Genomic DNA, 26136 nt, shown 5'->3' on the forward strand with positions numbered 1-26136 from the left:
TTCCTTCCTTCCTTCCTTCCTTCCTTCCTTCCTTCCTTCCTTCCTTCCTTCCTTTTCTTTCTTCCTTTCTGTTTCTATCAGGTAGTCCATTGATTCCTAAATGACCTCTATGTGATCTCTTCTCCAGTTGAATTGTCTTTGCTTTGAGATCCCTTATGTTTTCTTCCTCTGTTTTTCACCTTCTGACTGTATTTTTTACTTATTTTGGTGTCTCCTGCAGTCTTTGTTTTCTATTTGGTCCACTTCTTAAGGTGTTTGTTGCTTGGGTAAGATTTTTGTACTGAAACGTTCATTCCCTTTTCCAGTTCTTTCTTCCACAGCTTTCATTTCTTGTCTTTTTTTATTATCTCGACTGCTCTCATTTCATTTATAAAAAACATTTTCTGAGCTCTTTTTTAAAGCTCTTGCTTCATTTCCTCTAGGAATTGTAGCCAGCTTTGTTGCATATCTTTTAATAGTGGGATTCTTTGTTTGCTCATTCTTCCAGCCTGCTTCCCTGACTGCTGACTTTATGTTTGGGTTATGTTTAGGTTAGATTCTTCTTCCTTCTGGAGACAAAGTCTGAGTTGTCTTCTGCTGCTTTCTTTGGGGTATTGGGTGTTATGTTATTTCAGGATATCAAGCTTTTAGTGTTCCCTAAGTGGTCTGATTGTGGGCAGGCTCTGAGTCTCCAGTCTGAGCTCTCTGAGTCTGAGCAGTGGCAGTATGCTGCTGGACATGGCCACTGCACAGCATCTGAAAAGTGCTGCTGCTTCAGAGGCTCAGAACTGCAAGCCTCCCTTTGGTCTTATAGGCTTTCCTGCCCTGATTCATCCCACTGTAGGCTTCAGACTGAGCAGGAGGCTGGACTGGAGACCCTGGGATATGCTTCTGGTGTGGAGCCACCCATCAAATGCTGGCTTGTGAGCATACTTCTTGCTCAGGACACAGCTTAGGGCCTGTGACCTCTCTTTCCTCTGGAACACCATTTGTAGACACAGGTTCCCTCCTCAGTCTTCCCTGGATCTGGGACCTGGAACTGGGTCATCAGTGACAACTGCCAGTCTGTATTTGTTTCTGCACAAGGCCAGACTTTTGGGTGGGTCTGGAGCATCTTTCTTGTCTGGTGTATAGCCTCTCTATGCCAGAATGCTCTGTACCTCTGGCTAGACTTTATCCTCTGCCTGTAGACTTCTGTCTCTCTTTGCTGACCTGAGCTGGGAAATGACTCCTTGTGATTCCATCCAAACTTGATCTGTTCTATTTTCTAGATGTATACGGAGCAGTTGTTGTGAGGAGTAACCCCTGTTACTCTGCTTTCTTAGCTCCCCAATCACTCATTTTCAGGCTTTCAGTCCCAGCTTTTTAAATGAAATTCTTCAGTCCCAGAAATGTCAAAGACACACTAAAAAATATTTTTGTATTTATCTTTTCCTGGTGTTTAGTAATTTTCAGTACTGGTAAGAACTGAGCTTCCTTCATTTCTAGACTACTGTCTTCATTTTGCTGTTTATCTGTGTCCTTTTTTTCTTTCTTTAATAGTAAATAGATGATCAGTGACTTTTAAAAATATTTGAAGATTGTCATTCTCCACAGAATTCTTTCTAGATTCAGTAACCCTTTTTTTAATAAAGAGAAATATTTGCAGGATTTGCAGGTTGCAAATTAATTCCACTTTTAAATTTTCCTTATTTTCTTATTCTTTTATCATCTTTGATCTTTTTTGCACCTTGGTAGAAATTGGATATATAGAACTGAAAGGAATGTTAGAAATCTAATCTCTATTTTACAGTTGGGAAAATGGAGGCAGGGAGCATGGCTGGGCCAGAGTCACAGAGTGAGAGACCAGCTTTCCTGATTGTTTTTAAATTTATTTTATTGTGTAGCTACTGTGCAAAAAGCCCCTTTTCAGAAGAGACCAGACGCTGCTCTTGAAAAGCTTGATTCACAGCATTCAAAGTGTGGGGCCCTCAAATGAATACATTTCTGTAGAGAGATTATTTCCACTGGTACAATGATGCGAAGATTAACTCAAGGTTTCAGAATTGTATGGTCTTGATATATCAAGTATCACACATCCCTTAACAATAGTGCCACATTCCTGACTTGTGCCCATCCTTCATTGATTGTGTCCATCATTTTCCTTCTGAAATCCTTTTGCCCAGTCTGTCAGTGTCTATTTCGTATTTGTGTACCTTGGGTTTTGATTTTTTTCCCCTCTTGGAACGGATATTCTCTCCAGTACCACATTCTGAATTATTTTATGTAAATGAGCATTTTATCTACCATTGATGTCAAATTACTGTTACTGAGATTCCTTCTCAATTATATAAATTAAAGAATGAGCATAAAACATTTTGATATTCAAAGACAGACAGCAGTTTGGCAGAAAGCCAGCTGTCTTATGGTTGAAATAGTTGGTCAAAGAGAACAAGGAGGGGAAAAAAAACCTTGCTGAATATAAGACTTGACAATTTTTTGTATTATGTCAATCATGATGTATTCTGTGGATCTGTTTTCTTCCCGTGAACATTTTTTTTCAGTTAGCATTTTAAATCATGATATTCTCTTAAAAAGTCCTGCCTACAGTTTTGGTACTTTTGCCCTTGGTTGCTTATAAACATTTAGTGAACTTTTCCGTATTTAAGTTGACACTTTTGTGTTAGTCCTCTCATTATTCCTGTTATTATCTAGATTCATCTCTTGAAAATCCTGAAATGTGTTCACTTCTGTAGCTCTGCAATATCCAGAGGAGAAAGTAATTTCCTACATATACTTTGTGTGCTCAATTTTAATTACAAAGATTTGTATTCAAATAATGTCAGGAAAAGGATTTTTGTGGAGTAGAATTAGCTTATGTTTCTCTATTGTAGACATCTTTAATGGCTTATATGCAGTCGTAAATGTGGCCTCTTTAAGTTTACATATTAAGGAGCTTTTGGTGTATGTGTATGAGAATAAACTAGTTAGAGTCATAGATTCAGGCTAGAATGGACCACGTGGCCAGTTAACCAAGTAGCTTCTAATTTAATTTCTAATTTTACAAAAGTGGAAACTGAGGCCTAGAGAAGTTAAGATAATAGTCAACATTTGTTATTAACACTATTATATGGAAATTTAAGGTTTAGAAACCACTTTATATGATCTTATTTGTGCTCCTTGTGAAGTAGATGCCATTTTATACCCATCCTATAGACAGTGAACATGACGCTGATAGTTTAGGTGACGTGTCACATTTGACCTGTAATTCCTGAGTCCTATTGCCTTTTATGAGCTCTAGCTTTTCCAAGCCTTTGTTTCCTATCTTGGACATGATGTTCAGATTTGTTCTCTTAGTTTCAATCATTATGTTTAGTATTCTTCCTGTTTTCTAAAAAACCTTAACTTCCCTTTTTAAGACTACTAAGCTCTGAAGAAGTACTTACTGCTTTGCAAGGGCTGCTTTTTATTAGGCAAGTAGATCAGGAAATGCTCCCCCTTTTAGAGGTCAGAGTAAATTTACTTCATTAGCTGAAATGAAATGAAATGTGCCTAGAGAAGTATGGCATGTTGGCTGAAAGGCATCACAGAATAAGAAAAGCTTTACTCAGGGAGTGTAAAATACTTGCGCCAAGTTCCTATCATTTCTCTTTCTATTTTCTGAAAATCTTTGTTGGAAAATATTGTAAAAATTTTTCCCCTTGAAATGGAGGTTAATGGAATTTTAAAAACTCAGCAGACTTTTATTAAGTAGCTACTGTATCAAAGTTCTTTGGTGAGATACAAAGTTTAAAGTGGCCCCTCTTTTACGGAGCTTATGGATTTGGAGAGGGATGAGAGACAAAGCATTTTGGAGTAAAATAGTTTTGGTATAGAAGACCACAAGAGAGGTAGAAAGTTCTACCCACTCATTCTAGAGTTTGTGACATGTATGTGTAATTGGAGGGGGTGAGGCAGTCCTTACTGACCAGAAGGAACAGAGGACGCAATCCTGGAGATGACATTTGACTCAACCCATGGGAGGTGGGAGGGAGCAGTCATAAACCAAGGAACGAAGGCAGGAGCAAGATGTCTGGGAGATGCTGAACAGTCCAGCTTGACCAGAGCATGGGTCTGTAGAAGTACGACAGAAGACTGTATTGTTAGAGCACTGCATTATGAATAGTCTCGAGTGCTGAGGAGAGAAGTTTGAAATGTAGTAGGTAAAAATGACCTTTGGGTAGAGGAGAAAGATACCTGTGAATGCCAGATTGGAGTGAAGAGTAAAGGCAGCAAGACCTGGCCCTGGGAAAGAGTGTCTCAGTAGGTAATGATGTAATGCCGTACAGATGTGTGGTGAGGCAGACTTGAGGGTTGCCTTGAGAAGGAAGAAGAGTGGCTAAATAGGAGAGACAGCCCAGGGGCACAGCTGAAGGGGCTTGGCACCTGGATGTGAGAGGCGAGGGACATGGAGAGTCAGATCAGGTATTTTAGCTTCAAACCAGGGAGACGGGGTGAATGCCACCACCTGACCAAAGTAATGAGGTCAGAGAGTAGAGCACGTCATTGGAAACACAGTCTGCCATGCTGAGTTTGTGGTAGAGGCCATCCATGCAGATGCCCAGAAGGCAGTTTGAAATGGGGGCTGGGAACTGAGAGTGAGTTGCACTGGAGCTATAGGGTTGAGAGTCCATTCCACAGAGGGGCATTTGAAGCTGTTGGAGTGGATGAAAATGCTAGAGGAGAGGCTACATAGAGAGGAGAAGAGAGCCATTAGAGCCTCGGTGAAGACCCCAGCATCTGTAAGGCCATCAGGAACCTCTATTAAGTACCTACTGTGTGCCAAGTACCAAGGATACCAAGAAAGGTCACAGCTCCTGTTCTTAAAAGGCTGATAGTCTAATGGGAGAGACAGGGATGCTTTGCATAAATTGGAGGTAATCAAGAGAAGGGAGGCTTTAGAATTAAGAGGGAGCAGGAGAATCTTGTAGAAGGTGAGAGTATAGCAGGGGCTTGAAGGAAGCCAGGAGTCAGAGAGGAAGAGGGAGAGCATTCCAGGCCTGGGGGAGCAGGGCTGAAGAGTGCGAGTGCCTGTCAGGGAGGGGGCTCATGAAGAGCTGCTGAAGTTCACTGAGCAGGGGAGTGTGCAGGCCTTTGCTTTAGGGAGGTCACTGACAGCTGAGTGGAGGGAGAGACATGAGGCAGGCAGACCCCTGGAGCCCCCGACTTAGAAGGAGCCTCAGAGGTCCGCACAGGCCATCTAGCCCAACTCATATCTGACTAGGAATGCATTTCACAGCATCTTCAAGAAGTAGCCTCGTGGCTTCTGCTTGAAGGCCTCCAGTGAGGGAGAAGTCATTGTATTCTGAGGCAGGACCTTTGCTTCTGAACATCTCAATTGTTTCCAGCCCAAATTCACCCCCTGTACCTCCCTAGGCCAAGCAGCATCAGATCAGGCCTTCTTTCCTGGGGCAGACAGCTCTCCCAGCGCTAGAGATCCACCATCTTGTTCTCCCTGAAGCTTCTCTTGGCCAGGCTGAGCAGCCAAATGGTCTCGTGGCAGGCTCACCACTTTGCTCATCCTCAGGAGGGCAGGGAGCCTGGGACCCAGCTGTGGTACCAGCTTGTTATCGTTCTGTAACCGTGGGAAAATCATTTCCCCTCTTGCACCCTCTGGGCACCTCCGTCTTCTCACTTGTAACGTATTGTCTGTAGAACTTAACCTGTGGGGTTGTTGTGAGGGTTAAATTAGGTAACTTGTGTAAGGTACATTGTGATCCTTCATGTATTATCTAAATGACAGTTGTTATTCCCCAAATGTGCCACTCAGAACTGAACCCACAATAGTTCATGGTTTAGATGTTGTTTGGCTATGGCAGCTAGAGGAGAGCTCTCTCCTCCATTCTGGACATTGTGAGTCAGTGTGAGTAGGAGGCTGCCATAGCAGCTATGTGGCTCAGTGGGTGGGGCTCTGGGCCTAGAGTCAGGAAGACTCATCTTCCTGAGTTCAAATCCGTGCTCAGACACACACCAGCTGTGTGACTTTAGGCGAGTCACTTACCCCAGTTTGCTCATCTGTCAAATTATCTACAGAAGGAAATGGCAAACCCCCTCCAGTATCTTTGCCAGGAAAATTCCAGATGGGGTCAGGGAGAGTCAGACACGACTGCAGTGCTTGAACAACGACAACAGAAAACCCCATTGCATTTGCAGAAGTGCATTGTCTCATCCCAATCTTAGACTTGTTGGAGCCCAAGCGCCTACCTATGGAATCACATCTTACTCAGTTCAGGGCAAACATGTCTAGAGATCTCTTTTCTGACTTTGATTGTCATTCAGCATGTTGGCTTTCAGTGCCACCTTCTTGTCATCCACATATTTGACAAACATCCAATTTCAATTCAGCAAACACTAAGTACTGTCTCCATTCAAGGCATTAGGCGGTGTGATTGAAATAGAGACAAGACCAAAAGCATCCTAGTGCTTACAGAAGAGGAAGCCCGTGGGTAGGGCTGAGGCTTGAAGGAAGAAAAATGTCCTGAGAGGGGAAGGTCAGGAGGAAGTAGATTTCTAGCATGACGGGCAGCCTGCAAAAAAAGCAGAAGGAGAGGGAAAGGAAGACAGAAGAGACTATGAGTCTGGATCAGGGGATGGCAGAATGGGTCTGGGAGGAGAGGATACTTGTCTCAACAGTTGAGAACTCTGTATCCAAGGGATTGCAGGAGGAAGATATGTAATTTTGCTGGCTCTAAGGGAGTCCAAGATATCAGTTAAGTGGAGCCCCTCTCTTCCCAGATGCTGTGATGATGGAGGGCAGAGGGCTAGGGGCCCTCTTTCATTACATGGCATGATGACTTGAACATAGCAGGCCATTGCAGTGATAAACTTTTACAAAATTGTCTCAGATAATGCTTTTCAGATTTGAGGAGACCCAGAAGGATACATTTTTTGAATTCTGGGAAGTGGGAATAGAGATAGCAGAGGGTTCAGCAGGGTATCTCGATCTGTAAATACCTGGTAATTGGGTCCTTAGTGTTCTGTTTGACTCACTAGGAGATAGATACCTTGTAAGAAGAGTTTCCATCAGATGCTTGGTCAGACAAGGTCTCCAAGGTGCTATTTATAGGAGGGTCCAGGTGGTTTTTGTTATTTAGTCAGTCATGTCCAACTCATCATGACCCCATTTGGGGTTTTCTTAGCAAGGATACAGAGTGGTTTGTCATTTCCTTCTCCAGCTCATTTTACATATAAGGAAACTGAGGCAACAAGGTTAAGTGACTTGCTTTGAACTCAGAGCTTCCTAATCCCAGGGTTGTCACTCTATTTGCTGTACCACCTAGCTGCCCGAGGATCTGCTGTCTGGGAGCTTCATAATCAGGGAGAACTAAAGTCTTGTTTTTTTTTTTTTTTTTCCAGTGATTCCCTTACATGGGGCAGATTATCTTACTGAATGAGGAGTCCTTCAGTTTCGCGAAAGGAGCCACAGTGCTAGCCCTTCTTGGTCACGGGGTGGGTAAAGGCAGACGAGGCGACGGGGCAGAGCACTTAGGTGCCAGTAGTGCCCTTTGTTGACTGAATGTCAGCACTGAGATGGAGTCCTCTCAGCCTGGTGGCCATCTGGGTAGTCCTCAGCTCTCCAGGCTCAGTGATGGCAAAGGCGTCTCCTTGTTAGCTGTGGTTTCCACCTATCTTAGAAATGGGTTATAAGGGATGGTGGCTGTTGTGTTCTTGCATATTGATGGCGAGTAGCACTTGGTAATACAGGGCAGAGGAAGTTCCATCTCTACATACAGATACAGGTCACTTGGGCACTGAGTTCTGGGAGGATGCCGCTGCTTCTTACTGCGGCTCCTGAGAACTGGGGCCAAAGCACACATTGATACCAGGACAGATATCAGCACTTATAAGTCTAAGTCATGGATGAAAATTTGAGCAATGTAAGACCAAGGATACATCCCTGGGAAGCATTGCTCTCAAGGCTTTTGTCTCCATGTTTTTGGATCTAGTAATTCAACCAAAGGGCCACTGGGTGGCACTGCAAAGGATAGAGTGTAGGGTCTTGTTTCAGGAGGACCTGAGTTCAAATGCAGCCTCAGACACTTACTGGCTCTGTGACCCTGGGCAAGTTACTTCACCCTGTTTGCCTCAGTTCCTCATCTGTAAAATGAAATGGAGAAGGAAATGTCAAACTACTCCAGTATCTCTGCCAAGAAAACTCCAAATGGGGTCCGGAAGAGTCAGACATAACTGAAAACAACTGAACAACAAATTCAACTGAATTTGGATCCACTCAACTTTACTACCATCGAGTCCAGAGGGGTCAAGCATGTGGCCCTGAGCCTCTCAGGGCTCCAGTGTTGGAGTGCACAGAAGCCAGATGGAAATGTCATTGGGGAGGATTTCATGAAAGAAGTCAATGTGTAGCCCATAGGGATCCTTCTTCTGGTTCAGTGGCCTCAGTTTCTCTTTTGGTTTGATACTGCTGTCATGGTTCATCTATTACCTTGTCCACAAGGAGACTGTGTAAGAGTCTGGGAGGTGCTTTGCAGAATCTCAGTGCACCATATCCACAGTATTGCCCTGTGTCTTCATGGGAGATCCAAGTCTGCTGTGAACTGTTCTTAAAGAGGTCACATAGGCTTTTGGTGGTCACTGCTTCACTTTCTGAGTTCTCGAAGGGCGCATCTTTAATAACACGTTCTAGGATTTTGTCAAGTATAGAAGTCAAGCTCATTCTCCTTTAGTTCGCATATTCTCCTCACTTTTCTTTAAAATATATTTCCTGCAGGATCTGAAGTCAGAAGACCTCAGCTGTAATCCTAGCTATGCCATTTATTACCTGTGTGGAGTTCAGTTAAATTAGCTCTGTCTATAAAAGGGTCCTGTGGACTCAAAGGCTGGAGACTTGGCTCAAATTTGCCTCAGATATTTGTTAGCTGTATACCCCAAGCCATACAAAATGGCAATTCAGATATGTGCCCCACTGAACTTCTCTGCCATCGAGAATGATATGTGGTCATATAGCTAATAAATATCTTTGCATTGCTTTGGTTTCTTCATCTATAAAGTCGAGGTTTATACTGTTTGCCTCACAGGACTGTTGCGAAGAAAGCACTTTTTGCATCTTAAAGCACTTTGTGTATCTTATTCGTGTGAGTGGTTATTTTTCTTTTTATGAGAGACTTATTTCTATTTATATTCAACATTAGAATGATTAAATTTATCATCTTTTGTTAGAAGGGAATACAAACTTCTTGCCAGAAGAAGAAATAGAATAATTCCTTTATCTTATACAGTTAACTCTGTATGTATCTCAAAAAAACCCCTGGCCTTCTCCCATCTGATTAAAGATAGCATCACTAACCTCAGTCTGCCTTCTCTCTCTGTCCTGATCTTTCTGTTGTGTCTTAAGCTAGAGTTGGGGACCATGGGAAGAGGGCTTATTTTTAGGATATTCTTTAGGATGATTCTTTCCTAGAAATAGGAAAGTGAATGAACTGTTTTACAGACATTGGGTTTTATGCCTTAAAGCTTTAATTACATGCTCAGTTGGCAGCTTTCTTATATGGAGCTTCCTTTTCAAAATGACATATAGGACTTAGGTATTTTTATATTTCAATGAATTATAAGGTATCTGGATTTTTAAACAAAAGTTAATAGTCTTGGTAGGAATCTGCTGTCTGCAGCTCTGAATAGGCGTCGTCCTGTGATTCTGCAAGCACCTTCAGTTTTTCACTTTGAATTGTTTAAAAATGAAGCCAACAAAATATTTAATCCAAACAGCTTCAGGTCTTTCTTACAGTATACTGAATACATCGTTGTTTTTCAGTCTCCCAGGAAGGTGAACAAGTACAAATGAACGCCTTTCCAAAGAGAAGGAAAGCTGTTTCCCACCCCTGCCCCTACATTTGGGAAAGTATTTGTTGGAGATTGGCTTTAGGATTCTATTCTTTCATTCCTTCTCCAGCTCTCCATGTTTTTCTAAGCCTAATTTTCAGCAGGCTTTATCTGTGCAGGTTGAATGTATGGACATAGGTCGCTTTAGGGCTAAGTCAGGACTTCCCCAGGATGGTTTTGATTCCCAGTCCCTATTAGAGGGAGAGGATGGAGGAAGGGAACAAGCAGTGATTCAGCCCTTCGCTCATGGGCTGGGCGCTGTGCCGAGTGCTTGCCAGAGACTGTCTTGTCTGACCCTCACCCCGAGCCTTCGAGGTTGGGCTTTTGAGCAGCAGCATCACCTCCCTTGCATTCTCCATATATTTGAAATGCTTCTTTTTAGAATGAAAAGTCATTTTAATCCAAAAATTTAATTAGAATTGATTTTCTCTTACAGCTACTTTTGCTGGGATTTTGCACTGGTAAGTTTTATTTATTTGTTGCCATAGGAACTTTATGAATGAATTTCTCCAAATTTATTTGCTCTAAATTTCACTTTTACAGTATTAATTATATACATACAGCACAAGTCTACATTTCTGTTAAAAGACTAATTGGACAGTCTCAGGTTAGATAAATAGTATACAGTGGTTTTGAAGTTAGTGACATTTAGGAAAATGATTTAACCTTCTCTATTTAGCCTAGGTACAGGCTCACTTTTGACATAACTTGGAGATGTTTTAACACTTTCGTGTTCTTTTGGCTTTTGTTTTTGCAGGAGTCACATAACAAGTCTCTTTGAAAATGATCGTCATTTTTCTCACCTCTCAACACTGGAAAGGGAGATGACTTTCCGCACTGAAATGGTGGGGTTCTGTGTATTGTGTTCATTCTAGTCATTTTACAAGTGGTTTTTTATGAGACTAGAAGCTCTGAGGTATTAATTGAATCTTATTTGGATTTAGTGTCATGGAGTGAATTCAGGAAGCAAATCTTGTTTCCAGTGTTACCAAACTGTCTCTTTCTCTAAATGTCAGATTGTTTTAGTTTTGTTTTTTAATTTTTTTTGCCTAATTCATACTTTCAGAGCCAAAGGTCAGTAATATTAACTGCTCAGGAGCTACTGAGGCAAAATTGTGAAGTAGGCAAAGTCTATCTGATGGTTTTTACTCTTATGTTTTTGGTGCCCTTCTCTTATTCTCTTCCCCTCCCCCCCCTGAGTCTGGTGCCCTCATGTTGTCCCTGGCCAGACCCCACTTAAATCTGTCTGGCCTCCCCTCTCAGTGCCCTTTGAAACTATTTCTTCTACTCCAGAAAAATCCAAATAGATATCCTCATACCCATTCGCATAGGAGCCTTATCTTTGCCTTAAGTTCATTGACTTGTGAATTTCTTCAGTAGTTCATTCTGATATGAAAGCACCAAAGAAGCTAGGCAATGATTTTTTTGGGTCATGGTAGCTTAGGAAGTCAACACAAATACTAAGGGGCTCTGTGGCTTCTTCAGCTTTTGTCACAGCAAAATAAGGGTCCCAGGATGTCTGGCAGGAACACTGGAAAGCAACACAGTGAGTTGGGACTCAGATTCAGCCCTGTGAGGTTAGCCTAGTACACATGAGACACTGTGTTAAGCTCTGCACATACAGAATCAAAGCAAACCCAACTGCCCTGGCTCTCAGCAAGCTCTCAGAAACCTTGCCTCTCGTTTCCTGCAGGCCTGACGTTCGTCTCTTCACCTGCCTGCATTTCAGGGCATTTGTCTGTGAAGTGAGGGCTGAGCTAGATGGCCTCTTGGGGATTCTGAGCATGCTCCCCTTTTTAGCCCACTTACAGACATTCACTATGGCCTTTCCCCCAGCAAGCTGCCCCAGTGCTCTAGAGGAGGACCTAAAACATGTCGATATTTTCACCTCACTATTAATGACTCTAGAAGATACAGAAATGTGGAGCTAGATGGAGGGACAGCTCCCAAGCTCTCCTCAAGCAGGAATTCACGATGGGCACAAAGGTGACAAAAACCCCATCATTCAGCCTGAAAATACTCTGACCTTGAAGATAATTGAAGCTATTGCAGAAATAGCTAATGCTAAGGATGAAGAAATAGAGAAAGTCTATGGAGAATTTGATTAGATATCCTCTGAATTGAGTGAATATAGATTTTGCTGTTTGGTGACCTTAGGACGAAGGTCAGCACATGTGTAGGACAGATGTTTGGGATCAATCAGTGAAAGATTAGTGGCTACCAAGAGCCTCCTCACACCTGAATATCATAAATGCTTTCTTCCAGAAGAGGTGCTGTCTTTCTTTCAAGCACAGAATGACATCATAATCTAGGAAATGAACCCTATCTAAGCCAACAGGAAAAAAGTCTGCTCACAGTCCAAGTTGTAGCTTTAGAGAGATTAGACTGTCTGTTCTGTCAGGCGGGTGACTGGTCAGAGTAAAGGTGAAAGCCAAAACCCCGTCAGAAGGAAGAAGGGCAATAAAAAGCAATGCCCATGATTCCTCCTGAAGCCGGTGATCCACAGAGGAAGGGAGTGAATCCACCGCCAGGCAGGAATGCCAGGAGTTTCAGTGAAGTCTGTCCTCCAGACCCGCAGGAGAGTGAAATATGAACTGTGGACTCCACCTGGATGCCATGGAGTGGGCTGGCCCTGGAGAAGACCTGAGAATGGAGCAGGAGTAGATCTGACTGGGACGGGCAGTTTGCCTTGTAGGGGCTCAGGCTCAGGGTTCCAGACATCTGAGGGGGAAATTCCAGTTAGAGAAGATCACGCAGATGCTGCTGCTTCTGAAAAAGGACAGGAATGAGGATGAGTGCCACTGGACCACATGACTCCTTTCTTCTGTCTCTGAAATCTTGGGGCATTCCGGTGGAATGAAGGAAAGGATAATCAGGACTTCCCAGAAGATGTTCTACAACAGACCCCATCTTTATAGGCCCACAGCTGACAGAGGAGCTTGGAGAATCCAAGATACTTCTGTGTTTGTTGTTTATTGGTCTGAGAAAATTTAACTTGTTAGGACGAAATTCAGTCCTGAAGGCTTCCTTCAAGCAATAAGTCTGTCATGAACCTGTTAGAAACATGTAAGATTTAGTGATACTAGATGACAGAACAGCATGAATGGTGAATTTCCTAGAAGGAAAAGTTGTGGAAGGATTGTTGTCTGTATCGATTGTCCCAAGGCCAAGCCACACTAGTAAAATCACAGATTAAGAATAACTTATTTTTACAGGCTACTCAAGCAACTTTGTCATAAAAACTCTGGTAGGGAGATGTTTCAAATATGCCCATTTTGTAGTACAGGAAACAAGCTTCAGACAGGTAAATAATTTTCCATTGGTCACAAGGGCAGCAAATGCTTGAGCCAAGATTCAAGTTCTGACTTCAAAAAAATGTTCTTTCTGTGTTCTCGGTTTTTTCTCCTCTCCCATATGTTCCTTCTCCTAGGAATTTTTGAATTTTAAGGTGAACCCTAGTTTACTCCAGAGAATAACTCCATTGGTAAAACTTAAGCAGTGTGCTGAGTCCTTGTGAGAGAGAGAGAGAGAGATTGTGTGTGTGTGTGTGTGTGTGTGTGTGTGTGTGTGTGTGTGTGTTGGATGGGCCATTGAAGCTTTCTGAATACATTTCATCAAATCAGGTCTTCATCTACTCTGCCTATTCACAATGCTAACTCTCCTAGTTACCCATTTTACTACAGTGTAGCTTACTTAAAATTCTTTGTAAAATATTAGTATTAAAACACTTGAAAACCTGTTCTTGTCCCCAATGCTTCTGCAAAAGTGTAGTTAAAAAAGCTCTTTAATAAGCTTAGATCATTGAATTCTAAGAAAGCATTAATGAGGAGAAACCAATAAAGTTAATAATAGCTATTACTTGTCTAATTGCTTTGTTTTTTTAAAAAAAATACGTTTTGTGTGAGATAAGAGCAGACAAGAGTAATTGAATTTGAACATAACTTGAATATTTTCTCTTTTTAGGGACTTTATTATTCCTATTTCAAAACCATTGTAGAAGCCCCTTCATTTTATAATGGAGTATGGATGATTATGAATGACAAGCTCACAGAATATCCTCTTGTGATTAATACATTGAAACGGTTCAATCTTTACCCAGAGGTGAGTTACTTGGATTCATTTGATCTGCATGTGAGTTTCCAATTTTGTATATGTTTTTACTTTAAGTGTTGATCCTAAAGCTGAATATGTAATTCCATATCTGAAGCCTTTCATATGAAAGCATATAACAGATCTCTTAAATTTTATTTTTTTGGACAAAACATTCCATTTTTAGGAGAAGAAATGGCTTAGATAAAGATCACTGAGGATAGGGGTATGGATTTGGTGAATTCCTGGAAGATCATCACATTTTCTTGCAGTCTGTAAAACATAAAAATCACCTAGAATTATTCACTGTTTTCTTGTAGACAAAGTTATGTAATGAATTGTGAGGTTATACGTTTATAACAAATGCTTACTATGATGAATTAATCATGCTGAAGGTTATGAATGAGCCATTTGAATAATGAATTTATCAGATATCATTTCAACACAAGAGTGTCCTACTTGTCTGGCATTTAGATTACTAAGCTACATTGACCATCTTGAACAGAGCCTTTAATGGAGACGTTTGCAAAAGACAGCTTTTGAGCAATGGAGAAAATTGGTGGTCTGACATTTGGAGAAAGGACATGAAATCATACCCTCAAGCTAGATAGTATTGCCGTAGAATCATGTATGAAATGATGTTTTGTTTTGTTTTTCCAATTTGATGACCTCTGACTTACCATTTTTGGGAACTGAGATGAACTAGGTGGTCCAGTAGTAATAATTCCAAGGTTGGCACAGTACTTTATGTTGCCTCATTTGTCACTGGCCTCCTTCCCCAGCCAAGTGGTCCAAAGACTGAGAAGCATTCTTACTTCTTGGAAGCCTCATTGTTAAACATACTTCACCAAGAGACAGCTCCTGACATGCTGTTCCTAGGAAGGTCAGAGCCTATAAGAGGAGGGCACTTCCTAGGCAGCAGAGTGTAGCTGCTTCATATACAGTGGTGTAAATTGTTGCTTGGTAACCGTCTACTCTCCTTGTAGACAATTTGCCACCATGCGTTCCCAGGTAAGGAAATGCTTTAGATGTAACTGGAGTTAGGGAGAATGCTTTGGGAGTTATCAGTCATTCCCCTCACTCTTGATGCTTAACCCCTTCTCCTGCTGATGATGTTTTTGCCCCTGGCTGCTCTCCTGGGTGGCCATGGTGTGCCTGAGCTCAGCGCAAGGCCATCGTCTGCCAAAATCTATAGTTCTTTCTTCAGGTCAACTTTCCTCTAATCACACCTTCCGTCTTTTCAAGCAGCCAAATGTTTTTGAACCTCTGGAAGATTATACGTGTTTTCCTCATCCCCACCACCACCACCACCACCACCATCATCATAGCTAGCATGTGTATAAGAGCCTGCTGTGCTCCAGGTTCTGTGCTGAACTCTACAAGTATTATCTCATTTCACCCTCATCCCTAAGTCCTACAAGGTAGGGGCTCTTATTAACCCCATTTTATAGTTGAGCAGACTGAGATAAAGAGAAGTTAAGACACTTGCCCAGGGTCACACAGCTGGTAAGTATATGAGGCCGATTCAAGCTCAGGTCTTCCTGACCCCAAGCCCAGAGCTCATCTGCGGGGCTGCCTCTGTTCATACCTTGCATCAGAATTAGGTTCAATCTGCCATTCTTGAGAAGTGGGAGCCTCTCCTCTCTTGTTCCTCTTCCCTTTTTTATCAGTTACCAAGTCCTCCCTGTTATACCTCTTAAAATCACTTTTCATCTGTTCCCCTCTCTCCACTTCTGCTCATCATCACCAGCCAGGCAGGCTATTCCAGAAGCTTCCTAGGCTAACTTCCTGCGTCTCTGTCAGTCTGTCACCATGAAATGAATGTGGTTAGTGGTGTGTGTGTCCTCTACCCTTGCTAGATGTTGGACTCCTTGAGGTCAGGAATCATTTCTTTTTTTTTTTCATTTAATTTTTATTTTAGTTTTTTCTCAATTACATGTAAACAAAAGTTTATAACATTCATTATTTTAAAATTTTGAGTTCCAGATTTTCCCTGTCCTTCCCTCTCCTCCTCTCTTGCAAAGGCAAGCAATTTGATATAGATTTTACATGTGTAGTTATTCCATATTAGCCATGTTGCAAGAGAAAACACAGACCAAAAATGATAAAGAAAGTGAAAATAGTGTGCTGTGATATGCATTCATATTCAATCAGTTTTTCCTCTGGAAGTGAATGACATTTTTTTCATGATAAAGTCTTCAGAATCCCCATTACAGATGCTTGCTTATAGTGTTTTTTAATAGGAGTGAGTGTTATATTTTGTCAAAAGCTTTATCTACATCTGTTGAGATAATCATATGATTTTTAGGGTTAAAGTCAGTGATTTTTTTTGTTTTGTTCTGATATGGTCAGTTAAGCTGACAGTTGTCCTAATATTGGACCAGCTCTGCATTCCTGATACAGATCCCAGGAATTTATAGCATATGATCTTTATGATATGTTGCTGTAATATCCTTGTTAGCATTTTATTTAAAATTTTTCATAAATTGCTTAAGGAAATTAGTCTTTAGTTTTCTTCCTTTGTTTTTGCCCTTCCTCGTTTAGATATCAGCACCATATTTGTGTCATCAAAAGAATTTGGTAGGACTCCTTCTTTGCCTGTTTTTACATATAGTTTATATAATATTGGAATTAATTGTTTTTTAACTGTTTGGTAGAATTTACTTGTGAATTCATCTGACCTTGGGGATATTTGCTTAGAGAACTTGTTTATGCTTTGTCCAATTTCTTTTTCTAATACAGGGTTCTAGTTCTTTTTATTTGGGCAATGTTCATTTTTATAAATATTGTAGCAGCAAGCACCCCAAGCGTCCTCAGGGTTTGCAGCTACCACAGGTTCTTGGATCTGCTTTGTTAAAGGAAAGCAACTCAAAATGGGTTAACAAGCTTACTTTAATCAGTCAGACATATATCGTTTACCTTGTTCAGGGGAAAAAGGTCAGCACCCCGAACTTCAAAGCATACAGGCAGAATTATCAAGACAGAAACAGATCAAGTAGACAGATTTCCAAACTGTCCAACCATTACATCCATACCCAGTCAACATCTGAGTTTCCACATCTGGGTTTTTCAAAGCTGGGGGACTCAAAACAACAGCTTCCCAGAATTCAGATCAAATCACAGAACACTTCTCAAAGTGAGTCCCAAAACAAAGCTACACATCAGGGCTTATATAGCCTTCTCCTGGCTCAGAGAATGTAACAACCTTATTGACCCACTGGCCAATCAAAAAGTATCTACTGAAAAACAAGCCTCCCACCCCAGGCTCCAGGTGCACGGTAGCCTAGGGGCAGGGAAGATCTTTAAAATTTACATTCTCATTACAAATATCCATTTCACTTAGATTGTCAGATTTATTGACATATAATTGGGCAAAATAGCACCTAAAAATTGCTTTAGTTTCATCATCATTGGTAATGAATTCACCCTTTTCATTTTTGATACTGGTATTTTGATTTTCTTTTTTTAATCATTAAACTAACCAGTATTTTATCTAATTTTTTTAATAAGACCGGCTCCTAGTTTTATTTATTAATTCAATGTTTTATTTATTTTGATTTCATTAATTTCTTCTTTGATTTTCAGGATTTCTAATTTGGTGTTTAGTTGGGGATTAAAATTTTTTTTCAATTTTTTTTTTTAGTTGCATGCCAAATTTATTGATCTTCTCTTTGTCTGTTTTATTGACGTAAGCATATAAAGACAGAAATTGTACTGCTTTGGCTACATCCCACATATTAAGGTGTGTTGTCTAACAGTTTTCTTTCTCTTGAATGAAATTATTGATTTTTTTTAATGATTTGTTCTTTGAGCCACTCATTCTTTAGGATTAGATTATTTAGTTTCCAATAATTTTTAATCTACATTTCCACAGCTTTTTATTGATTATAATTTTTATTGCATTATGGTTCTGAAAAGGATGTATTTAATATCTCTACTTTTCTGCATATGGTTGTGAGGTTTTCATGCCTTAATATATGGTCAGTTTTTTCATAGGTGGCCTGTACAGCTTAGAAAAAGGTATATTTCTTTCTATTCCCATTCAGATTTTTGCAGACGTTTGTCATATCTAACTTTTAAAAATTCTCTTCATCTTCTTTCTTGTTTATTTTGTAGTTAGATTTATCTAGTTCTGAGAGGGGGAAATTTGAGGTCCTTCACTAGTATGGCTTTATTTTCTACTTCCTCCTGTAACTCATTTAAATTTTCCCTTAAGAATTTGAATGCTATGCCATTTGATCCATATATAATATTGATATTACTGCATTGTCTATGGTACCTTTTAGCATAATGTAGTTACCTTGTGTCTCTCTTTTAATTAAGTCTGTTTTTGCTTTTGCTTTGTCTAATGATTGCTATCTCTACTTTTTTTTAACCTCACATGAAATATAATATAAACTCTCTTCTAGACCCTTATTTTAACTCTGTGTGTCAAACAACATATTGTTGGATCCTGATTTTTAATCTGCTCTGCTCTCTACTTCTGTTTTATGGATGAGTTCATCCCATTCACATTTATGGTTATGATTATTAACTATTTCTCTAATAATATATGATATATTATAATTTATGTTATATAAATAAAATATATTACATATTAATATAATAATATATAATAATAAAATTAAGTATTTCCCTCCATCTTATTTTTCCCTGTTTATCCTCTTCTCCTCCTCCTCCTTCTCTCTCTCTCTCTCTCTCTCTCTCTCTCTCTCTCTCTCTTTGTCTTCCTCTCTCCCTCTCCCCCCACCCCTTTCCTTCTCCTCCCCCTGCCTGGGGCCCTCCTCAAAAGTCTGTCTTGCTTCTCACCACTACCTCCCTTAAATAGCCCTCTCTTTTATCAGCACCCCTCCCTTTCTCTTATCTCTTACCAGTCCTATTTCTATACCCAACTGATTTTGTATGTTATTCCTTCTTTGAGCTAATTCTGATAAGAGTAATTTTTAAGCATTGCCTGGTACCACATTTTTCATTTGGCCAATTCTGTTTCTAAAGGAGTTCTTTTCTTCTGTGACTCTCTTTCCATCTGGTCAGTTCTGCTTTTAAAGGCATTCTTCTCTTCAGTACATTTTTGTGCTCTTTTCATCCGTATTTATCTGTGCCTCTTTTACCAAGCTGTTGACCTTTTCCAGTTTCTCCCCTACCTCTCTTATTTGACATAGTCATCTCTGGCAGTAATCGCAGAGGTATTGCTCTACTTAAAATCATTGATTTTGAGTTAGAAAGAACCATGGAGAATCCCACCACCTAATTTTACAAATGAAAGTGTGAAGGCCAGAGAAACTAAGTAACTTGGCCCAAAGGTCATGCAGCTAGCAGGAGGCAGAGCTGAGACTTGTTCCCAGGTCTGCCAACTCCAGGGCCAGGGCTCTTTCTATTGTTCCCATTCTCCTCAAAGCCCCCCAAAATGTTTTGTGTCAAGGGTTAATTTTGAATTGATTGCACCAAGGTAGCTGTTCTGCTTTGTACAAGACTCCTATCCAGAAGCAAGTCATCTACAAACAATCTGACACCAGTTTCTCCATAAGCACGTGAATGAGGCCTTTATAGTTGTCCTTTATCCCTCAAGAGGTATAGTTCTTCCCTTAGCCTTGGGACCTAGAACCAGTTTCCTTCTAGGAAGGGGGTGTGGCATGCAGAGCAAAGTATGGGGTAATAACGACTTCAGAAATTCACAGTTGCATCTGAATTTGATGCAGTTTCCTAAATTTTGATTCTGAAGACAGACTTATTTTTTGGCTGATGTCTGCCTGGTTCTAGAAAGGTGTACATTGATGTACACACCTGTGATTTTATAGAGTTGTGTCTTATCCTGAGCAGTGAAGAGAAAGACAAGGAAAGGGAAATGAGACATTTCTTCTCCACCATTAGTGATGGAAGGCTGAGAGAAGGAAGGAGAATATTGTTTTTGTAGCCTTTGGAGAGAAAGTCCTTAGTGTGGGGCTGTGCAGCAGGCCTTCCTTTGTGTCTGGCTGCACTCCCAAAGACTGGGCTGCTGCCGCCATCTTCCTCCTACCCCCTCTTGTTCCCGGAATGTGCCTGATGTGCAGCAGATCCTTCCTCGTCAGTTCCTGAGCTTCTCAAGTGGCCTCATATTTACGAATGGCCGTCCTGCGCATTTGATTTCCATGTTTGCTTAATTTATACTTTGAAAGATCTGTGATTCCACTGGGATGAGTGATCCTTCTGTTGTTTCCGGATTGTTGTCCCTGTCTACAGCCAGCTTCTTGTGTGTTCTGTGATTATGCAGTAGAGCTGAAATATGCATCAGTAAGGGTGGGAGTGCCCGTCCTGATTAATAAAGCTTACAGAATATTGGAACTAAGTCTTCTGTGCTGAAATCACTTGATGGGTTTTATAGAACTGTACTTTATTCATCTAATGTTCATTGAGTTCCACAAGTTAGATGAAACTTCCCTCTTTCTGTTGAAGAAATGACTACTCTGCAGTCTCCCAGGTTTGTAGCCTTGGCGTTTTCCCCAGCCCTGCCCTCTTTAGCCAGTCACACCCCCCACACCCCTGCCGATTTTGCTGTTTTTGCCTGTCTGCCTTCTCCTCCATCCAGCCCCATCCACCAGTAGCCCAGCTCAGGCCGTCAGCCCGTCTCTCCTAGGTTACTGTAGCAGCCTGTTGCCTCAGCCTTCATCCCACTCATTCCATCCTTTACATCATAGCATTTCCTGAAGTGCAGGTATGACTTTGTGACTTCCCCACTGACTCCCTGTTGCCTCAAGGATAAACTATACTACAAATGGCTTCACTCTTTCTTTTTGAGACTTGGGCCTCCCTGTTTACACTGGCTGAAAGTGCAGGGCTCCCAGTGCTGATGGGCATGGAAGCGCTTACCACCCTTCCGATCTAAGCGGGTTTGCCCTTTGGAGGCAGTTTGGGGGCTCTGCCCTCCCAGAGCCTGATCAGGCTGTTGCTAGACACAGTGCAGCCCCCACTGCAGCCCATGACTCCTGCACTCCAGTGATCCAGCAGCCTCAGCCTCAGCCTCCCCCATGCATCAGAAAGCTCTTTACCACCTGTTCCTAGCCTTGATTTCTGGCTCCTCCTACAGTGCTCTGAGATGCAGCCAAACTGGCCTTTACCTTGTTCCTCACAGATGAGGAGTCTCATCTCCTCTTGGCAGTCACCAAGTGTTGGCCAAGTAGATTGGCATTTACTAAGTCCCGTACACTGGGGTAAGCACAGATGATACAAAGGAAGACAAAACCATGAGCCCAGGCCTCCAGGATCTCACATCCTACTGGGGAGATAACAAACAAAAAGCCATAGTACAAGATATATAATGGGAGCTAATGTCAGAGGGGAGGCACTCTCAGTGGGGCGTAAGGAGGGGAGAGCATTCCAGGCATGAGGCACAGCCACTGAAAAGGCACAGAGTCTGGAAATGGAAAGCCCCCCATGTGAGGAGCAGCAAGAGGTTCAGGGTAGGAGGAAGTAAAGTGTTAGCAGGTTAAAGGGTTTTCAGCACTAAACAGCTTTTGATATTTGATCCTGAGGGGAATAGGGAGCTGATGAAGTTTCCTGACAGTCATGCCTATTCTTTAAGAAGGTCACTTGTGCAGCTGCGAGCATGGGCAGGCATGGAGAGAGACCGGGAGCAGGGAGCTGATGCTGCATTCCAGGCGTGCGGCAATGAGGGAGGGCCTGAGTGTGGGGGCAGCTTGAGCAGAGAGGATGGGGCATAGCAGTGTTGGGAATGTAGGAAGGAGGCCAGGGTTGGGCACCTGGGTGAGTGGGGGCTGGTAGTGACCCAGGCGGTGATGGGGACATCAGAAAGGGGTGGGGCCTGGGGGAAAGGTAATCAGTGCTGCTTTGGCCGTGCTCAGTTTGAGGAGTCTATGAGACTTTCACTTGGGAACGTCCCAGATGCATTTGGGGTTCAGGAGGGAGGTTAGTCTGGGAACCTGGGGGTTACCTGAGTTAGTAGTTATGACCTAAGGTTCCAGCAGAGGAGATTGAGGAAGGGGCTTCATGTGGCCAGGAGAGCAATCTCTTGTTGCCATGTCCTGGCCCTAGCTCCCCCTAGGCCTAGGATGAATTCCTTCCTTCAGTGTTCCAGCTGGGCACCGCCTTCTCCAGGAAGCCTTTCCCCATCCTCCCCCACCCCCCAGCTGCTGGTGCTCTGACTCTGACATGACTTGGTGTTTCACTGCTTTGTGTTTGTCTTCTTTTTGTCTGGGGGTGTGTACGCAAGTATGCTAACACACACATACACACATACACCATCTCTGCATATATGTATGTGTGCTTGTGCCTGCATGTGTGCACACACACATGCACATACATTTGTCTTACCAGCTAGAGTGTGAACTCCTTCTGAGTAGAGATTGTGTTAGTGTGTGTATTTTATTCCCATGTTTAGCACAGTGAGTAGCACATAGTAGGCACTTAATAAATGCTTATTGATCGACCAGTTGATGGATAGGTGATTCCAACCATGTCTGACTCTGTGACCCCATTTGGGGTTTTCTTGGCAAAGTAATTTTCCATTTCCTTCTCCAACTCACTTTACAGATGAGGAAACTGAGACAAACAGGGTTAAATGACTGGCCCAGGGTCACACAGCTACGAAGTGCCCAAGGTCAGATTTGAACTTGGGAAGATGAGTGTACCTGACTCCAGGCCTGGCACTCCATCCACAGTGCCACTTAACTTCCCAGTTGATAGATTGATTAGGTGCTGTTGGATATGTGTTAGCAAGACAAAAACAGATGTGTGGTTCCTGGTTTTTGAGCCTGGGGTTTAGTTCAGGCAGGATTTTGTAATATTAACACTTGAGAACCTTTTCAGTGCCCATGTATAAGATGCCTGTGCATTTAGGGTACAGTGGAGAAAACAGTGACTTTGGAATTAGAGGAACCAGAATCAGGTATACCCTTTAATAACTATGCAGCCTTGGACAAGTCATGAGACCTTGCCAGGCTTCAGTTTCCCCATCAATAAATGATAGGATTGGATTACATGACCCTTCCAGACCTAAATCTGTGGTCTCCAATTTTATGATGCTAAGACGTTCTTGAGAAAATAGAGCTGAAGTATGGGAATGATAATTCTGGCCTAGAAGGATGGTGTACTGCATCAAGGAGAATCTTCAAGACCCAGAGATTTGGAGGATTCACTTTATTAGAGTGAAGGGAACAGAATGGATCAGAGAACTGGGAGAAAAAGTGGGAAGTGTCACTGAAGCCTTTGTGGCAATCATGACCGTAATCAACACAGTCCTTTCCTCATCTGTCTCCAATTCTGTTTCTTTTTAGGTAGTTTTAGCCAGCTGGTATCGCATATATACCTGGATAATGGACTTGATTGGTGTTCAGACCAAGATATGCTGGACTGTCACCCGAGGAGAAGGGCTAAGTCCAATAGAAAGCTGTGAAGGCAAGTTTCTTGGGAAGCTGATGCTGTATTTCTGATTCATGTCCTGCTGTAATTTGTATGTAAAAAGAGCAGAGATAGAACTGTTGAGTAGCTCCAGAGAAGTCTTTTAAATAAGCAAATATTAACAAATTTGTAAATGTTTCAAAGCAGAAAAAATCTCAAATGTACTTGTAGATTTTTAAATTATAGTGAGGCATTTTGTTTGTTTTTTAAAGGATTGGGAGACCCTGCTTGCTTTTACGTCGCAGCAATTTTTCTATTAAATGGACTAATGATGGCTTTGTTTTTCATCTATGGCACATACTTAAGGTAAGGGCTTTGAGTCCAGTGAGCTTTCAGTGTGTTTAGGATAGGTTTTGCAAAGCAAATTTAATGAAAAAAAGTAAGGTGGGTTATTGGAGAACAATAACCTTTTAAATCAACTCAGTTATTTTTCTAGTCCTATTTATAAAAACTATAGAATAATAAATCACAAAATTAGGTCCCACTTAAATGACTTTACTCTTAGTGTAAACATCAATATAGTTTCCATGATGAGAATTTATACATTAAAAAAATTAAAGCTACAGATAGGCTCCTGTGGGGCTCTAATCAGCCTAAGTAATCCCAGGCATTCAGGCTGGCTTATTGATCCGCTGGGGTTATGTCTTTTTAAGCTATCAGACATATAGGCATTGTGATTCTTGAAGTAAAGTACATGGGAAAAGAATAGTTTTAGCACTGATGACTCATTACTTGATAAATATTACCATAAAATTTAGAAAATAAAATGATTTTTCATGAAGGCTGTTATTTGCTTGTTTGCCTTTATAATGGAGCACCTTTCCTAAAACACAGTTTAGTTCAGAAAGAAACTTATTATTTCTTTTTTTTTTTGAATGCTTGAAAGTCCTCAATTCCATTGAATGACCATATTTTCCCCTGAAACATGATACTCAGTTTTGCTGGATAGGTGATTTTTGGTTTTAATCCCAGCTCCTTTGACCTCTGGAATATCATCTTCCAAGCCCTTTGATCCCTCAGTGTAGAAGCTGCCAGATCCTGTGTTATCCTCATTGTGTTTCCACAATATTCAGATTGTTTCTTCCTGGCTGCTTGTAATATTTTCTCCTTGATCTGTGAATTCTGGAACCTGAATATAACATTCCTAGGAGTTTTCTTTTTGGGACCTTTTTCAAGAGGTGACTGGTGGATTCTTTCAACCTCTATTTTGCCTTCTGGTTCTAAAATATCAGGGCAGTTTTCCTTGAGAATTTCTTGAAGGATGATTTCTATGTTCTTTTTTTGATCATGGCTTTCAGGTAGTCCTATAATTTTTAAGTTATCTATCCTGGATCTATTTTCCAGGTCAGTGGTTTTTCGAGTGAGATATTTCACACTGTCTTCTATTTTTTCATTTGTTTCGATCTGTTTAATAGTATCTTGATTTCTCATAAAGTCACTAGCTTCCATTTGCTCCAATATAATTCTGAAGGAATGATTCTCTTCAATGAGCTTTTGAGATTCTTTTTCCATCTGGCAAATTTGGCTTTTTAAGGCATTCTTCTCCTCACTGCCTTTTTGAGCTTCTTTTGCCATTTGAATTAGTCTATTTTTTAAGGTGTTCTTTTCTTCAGTCAGCTTGTTGACTCTCTTTTCATAATTTTCTTGCATCATTCTCATTTCTCTTCCCAATTTTTCTTCCACTTCTCTTATTTGCTTTTCAAAATCCTTCTTAAGGTCCTCTATGACCTGTAACCAGCCTGTATTTTTCTTGGAAGTTTTTGGTGCAGGAGTTCTGACTTCACTGTCTTCCTCCTGTTCCATGCTTTGATCCTTTTTGTCCCTGAAATAAGAGTGTAAAGTTGGGTTGCTCTGTTTATTTTGCTTCCTTTGCCTGCTCATGTTGCCACTCAATTGCTTGACTTTTGAGCTTTTTGCCACAGTAGAACTCTGACACCAGAGAGGAGAGCTTTGTCCCAAATCACTGGGATTTTCTCAGCTGCCGAGCTATTAGTTGGGTGCCCTCTCAGAAGCCTCCATATGCTCTGTCTCACTGGTCACACACCCCAGGACCTCCACCTGTGACAGCCATCCAGATCCAAGCAGGTTAAAGCAAGAGCGATTACCCCTCAGACTGGTTGCTTGGTGCTCCTACAATCTTCAGGCCAGGAGCTCTGAAGTAGCCTCGTGGCAGTGGACCCTGCACCTCAGCCACTTCTCCCTTCCAGGGGCAGAGGCTGGACTGCACTCCCGGACCCTCTGTTCCCAAAGTCCACTGACCTCTCACTTTGTCCTTAGCATCCATGGGTTGATAATTCTGGAAACCGCCACAGCTGCTGGTGATCCACTCTCCCGATGTCCCTCCAGCCGGCAGCTGGTAGGGCCTCCCTAAGGCTAAAACCTCAGGCTCCCATGGCGCTGGGCTCTTCTCCCAGAGCGCTGCAATGGCCCCTTCCTGCCGGCCTACCAGGCTGTCTTCAGTGGGAGGTTAGTTTCTCTCTGTCACTTTGTGGGTTCTGTAACTCTAAAGTTTGTTTAGAGACATTTTTTAGATGTATTGGAGGAGGTGGAAGTGGGAGCCGTGTGGAAATCCTGTTTCTACCACACTTATTATTTCAATGAGAAAGTTATTAATTAACTCCTGTATGCAAGGAACTCAGCTAGTTGTCGGAGATTTAAAGGTAAAAACCCAAATCAGTCTCTGCTCTTCAGGAACGTGCCTTTTTGTGGGGCATTATAGCATGTCTGCAGCTCAGTACAGGCCACTGGAGGAGAGGGAGAGCACAAACAGATTGGGAAAGAGGACCAGAAGTCAGGAAAGGCATCCTGGGAGAGCAGTAC

General features: G+C 41.7%; 1 protein-coding gene across 1 annotated transcript in view; it reads left to right on the top strand.

The window, feature by feature from the left end:
- LOC138158191 (protein C-mannosyl-transferase DPY19L1) overlaps window positions 1–26136 on the top strand; it is a 114004-nt gene that overhangs the window by 9742 nt on the left and 78126 nt on the right. The window contains exons 2-6 of the mRNA XM_069084280.1: window positions 10271–10295; window positions 10592–10679; window positions 13798–13935; window positions 23193–23313; window positions 23529–23622. Coding sequence (XP_068940381.1) covers window positions 10271–10295; window positions 10592–10679; window positions 13798–13935; window positions 23193–23313; window positions 23529–23622 — 466 coding nt within the window. The remainder of the gene's footprint in view (window positions 1–10270; window positions 10296–10591; window positions 10680–13797; window positions 13936–23192; window positions 23314–23528; window positions 23623–26136) is intronic.

Source organism: Petaurus breviceps, unplaced genomic scaffold, assembly GCF_028583685.1.
Source record: "Petaurus breviceps papuanus isolate PSGF00001 unplaced genomic scaffold, PetGlider_PUasm1.0 174, whole genome shotgun sequence".
Taxonomy (NCBI): Eukaryota; Metazoa; Chordata; class Mammalia; order Diprotodontia; family Petauridae; genus Petaurus; species Petaurus breviceps.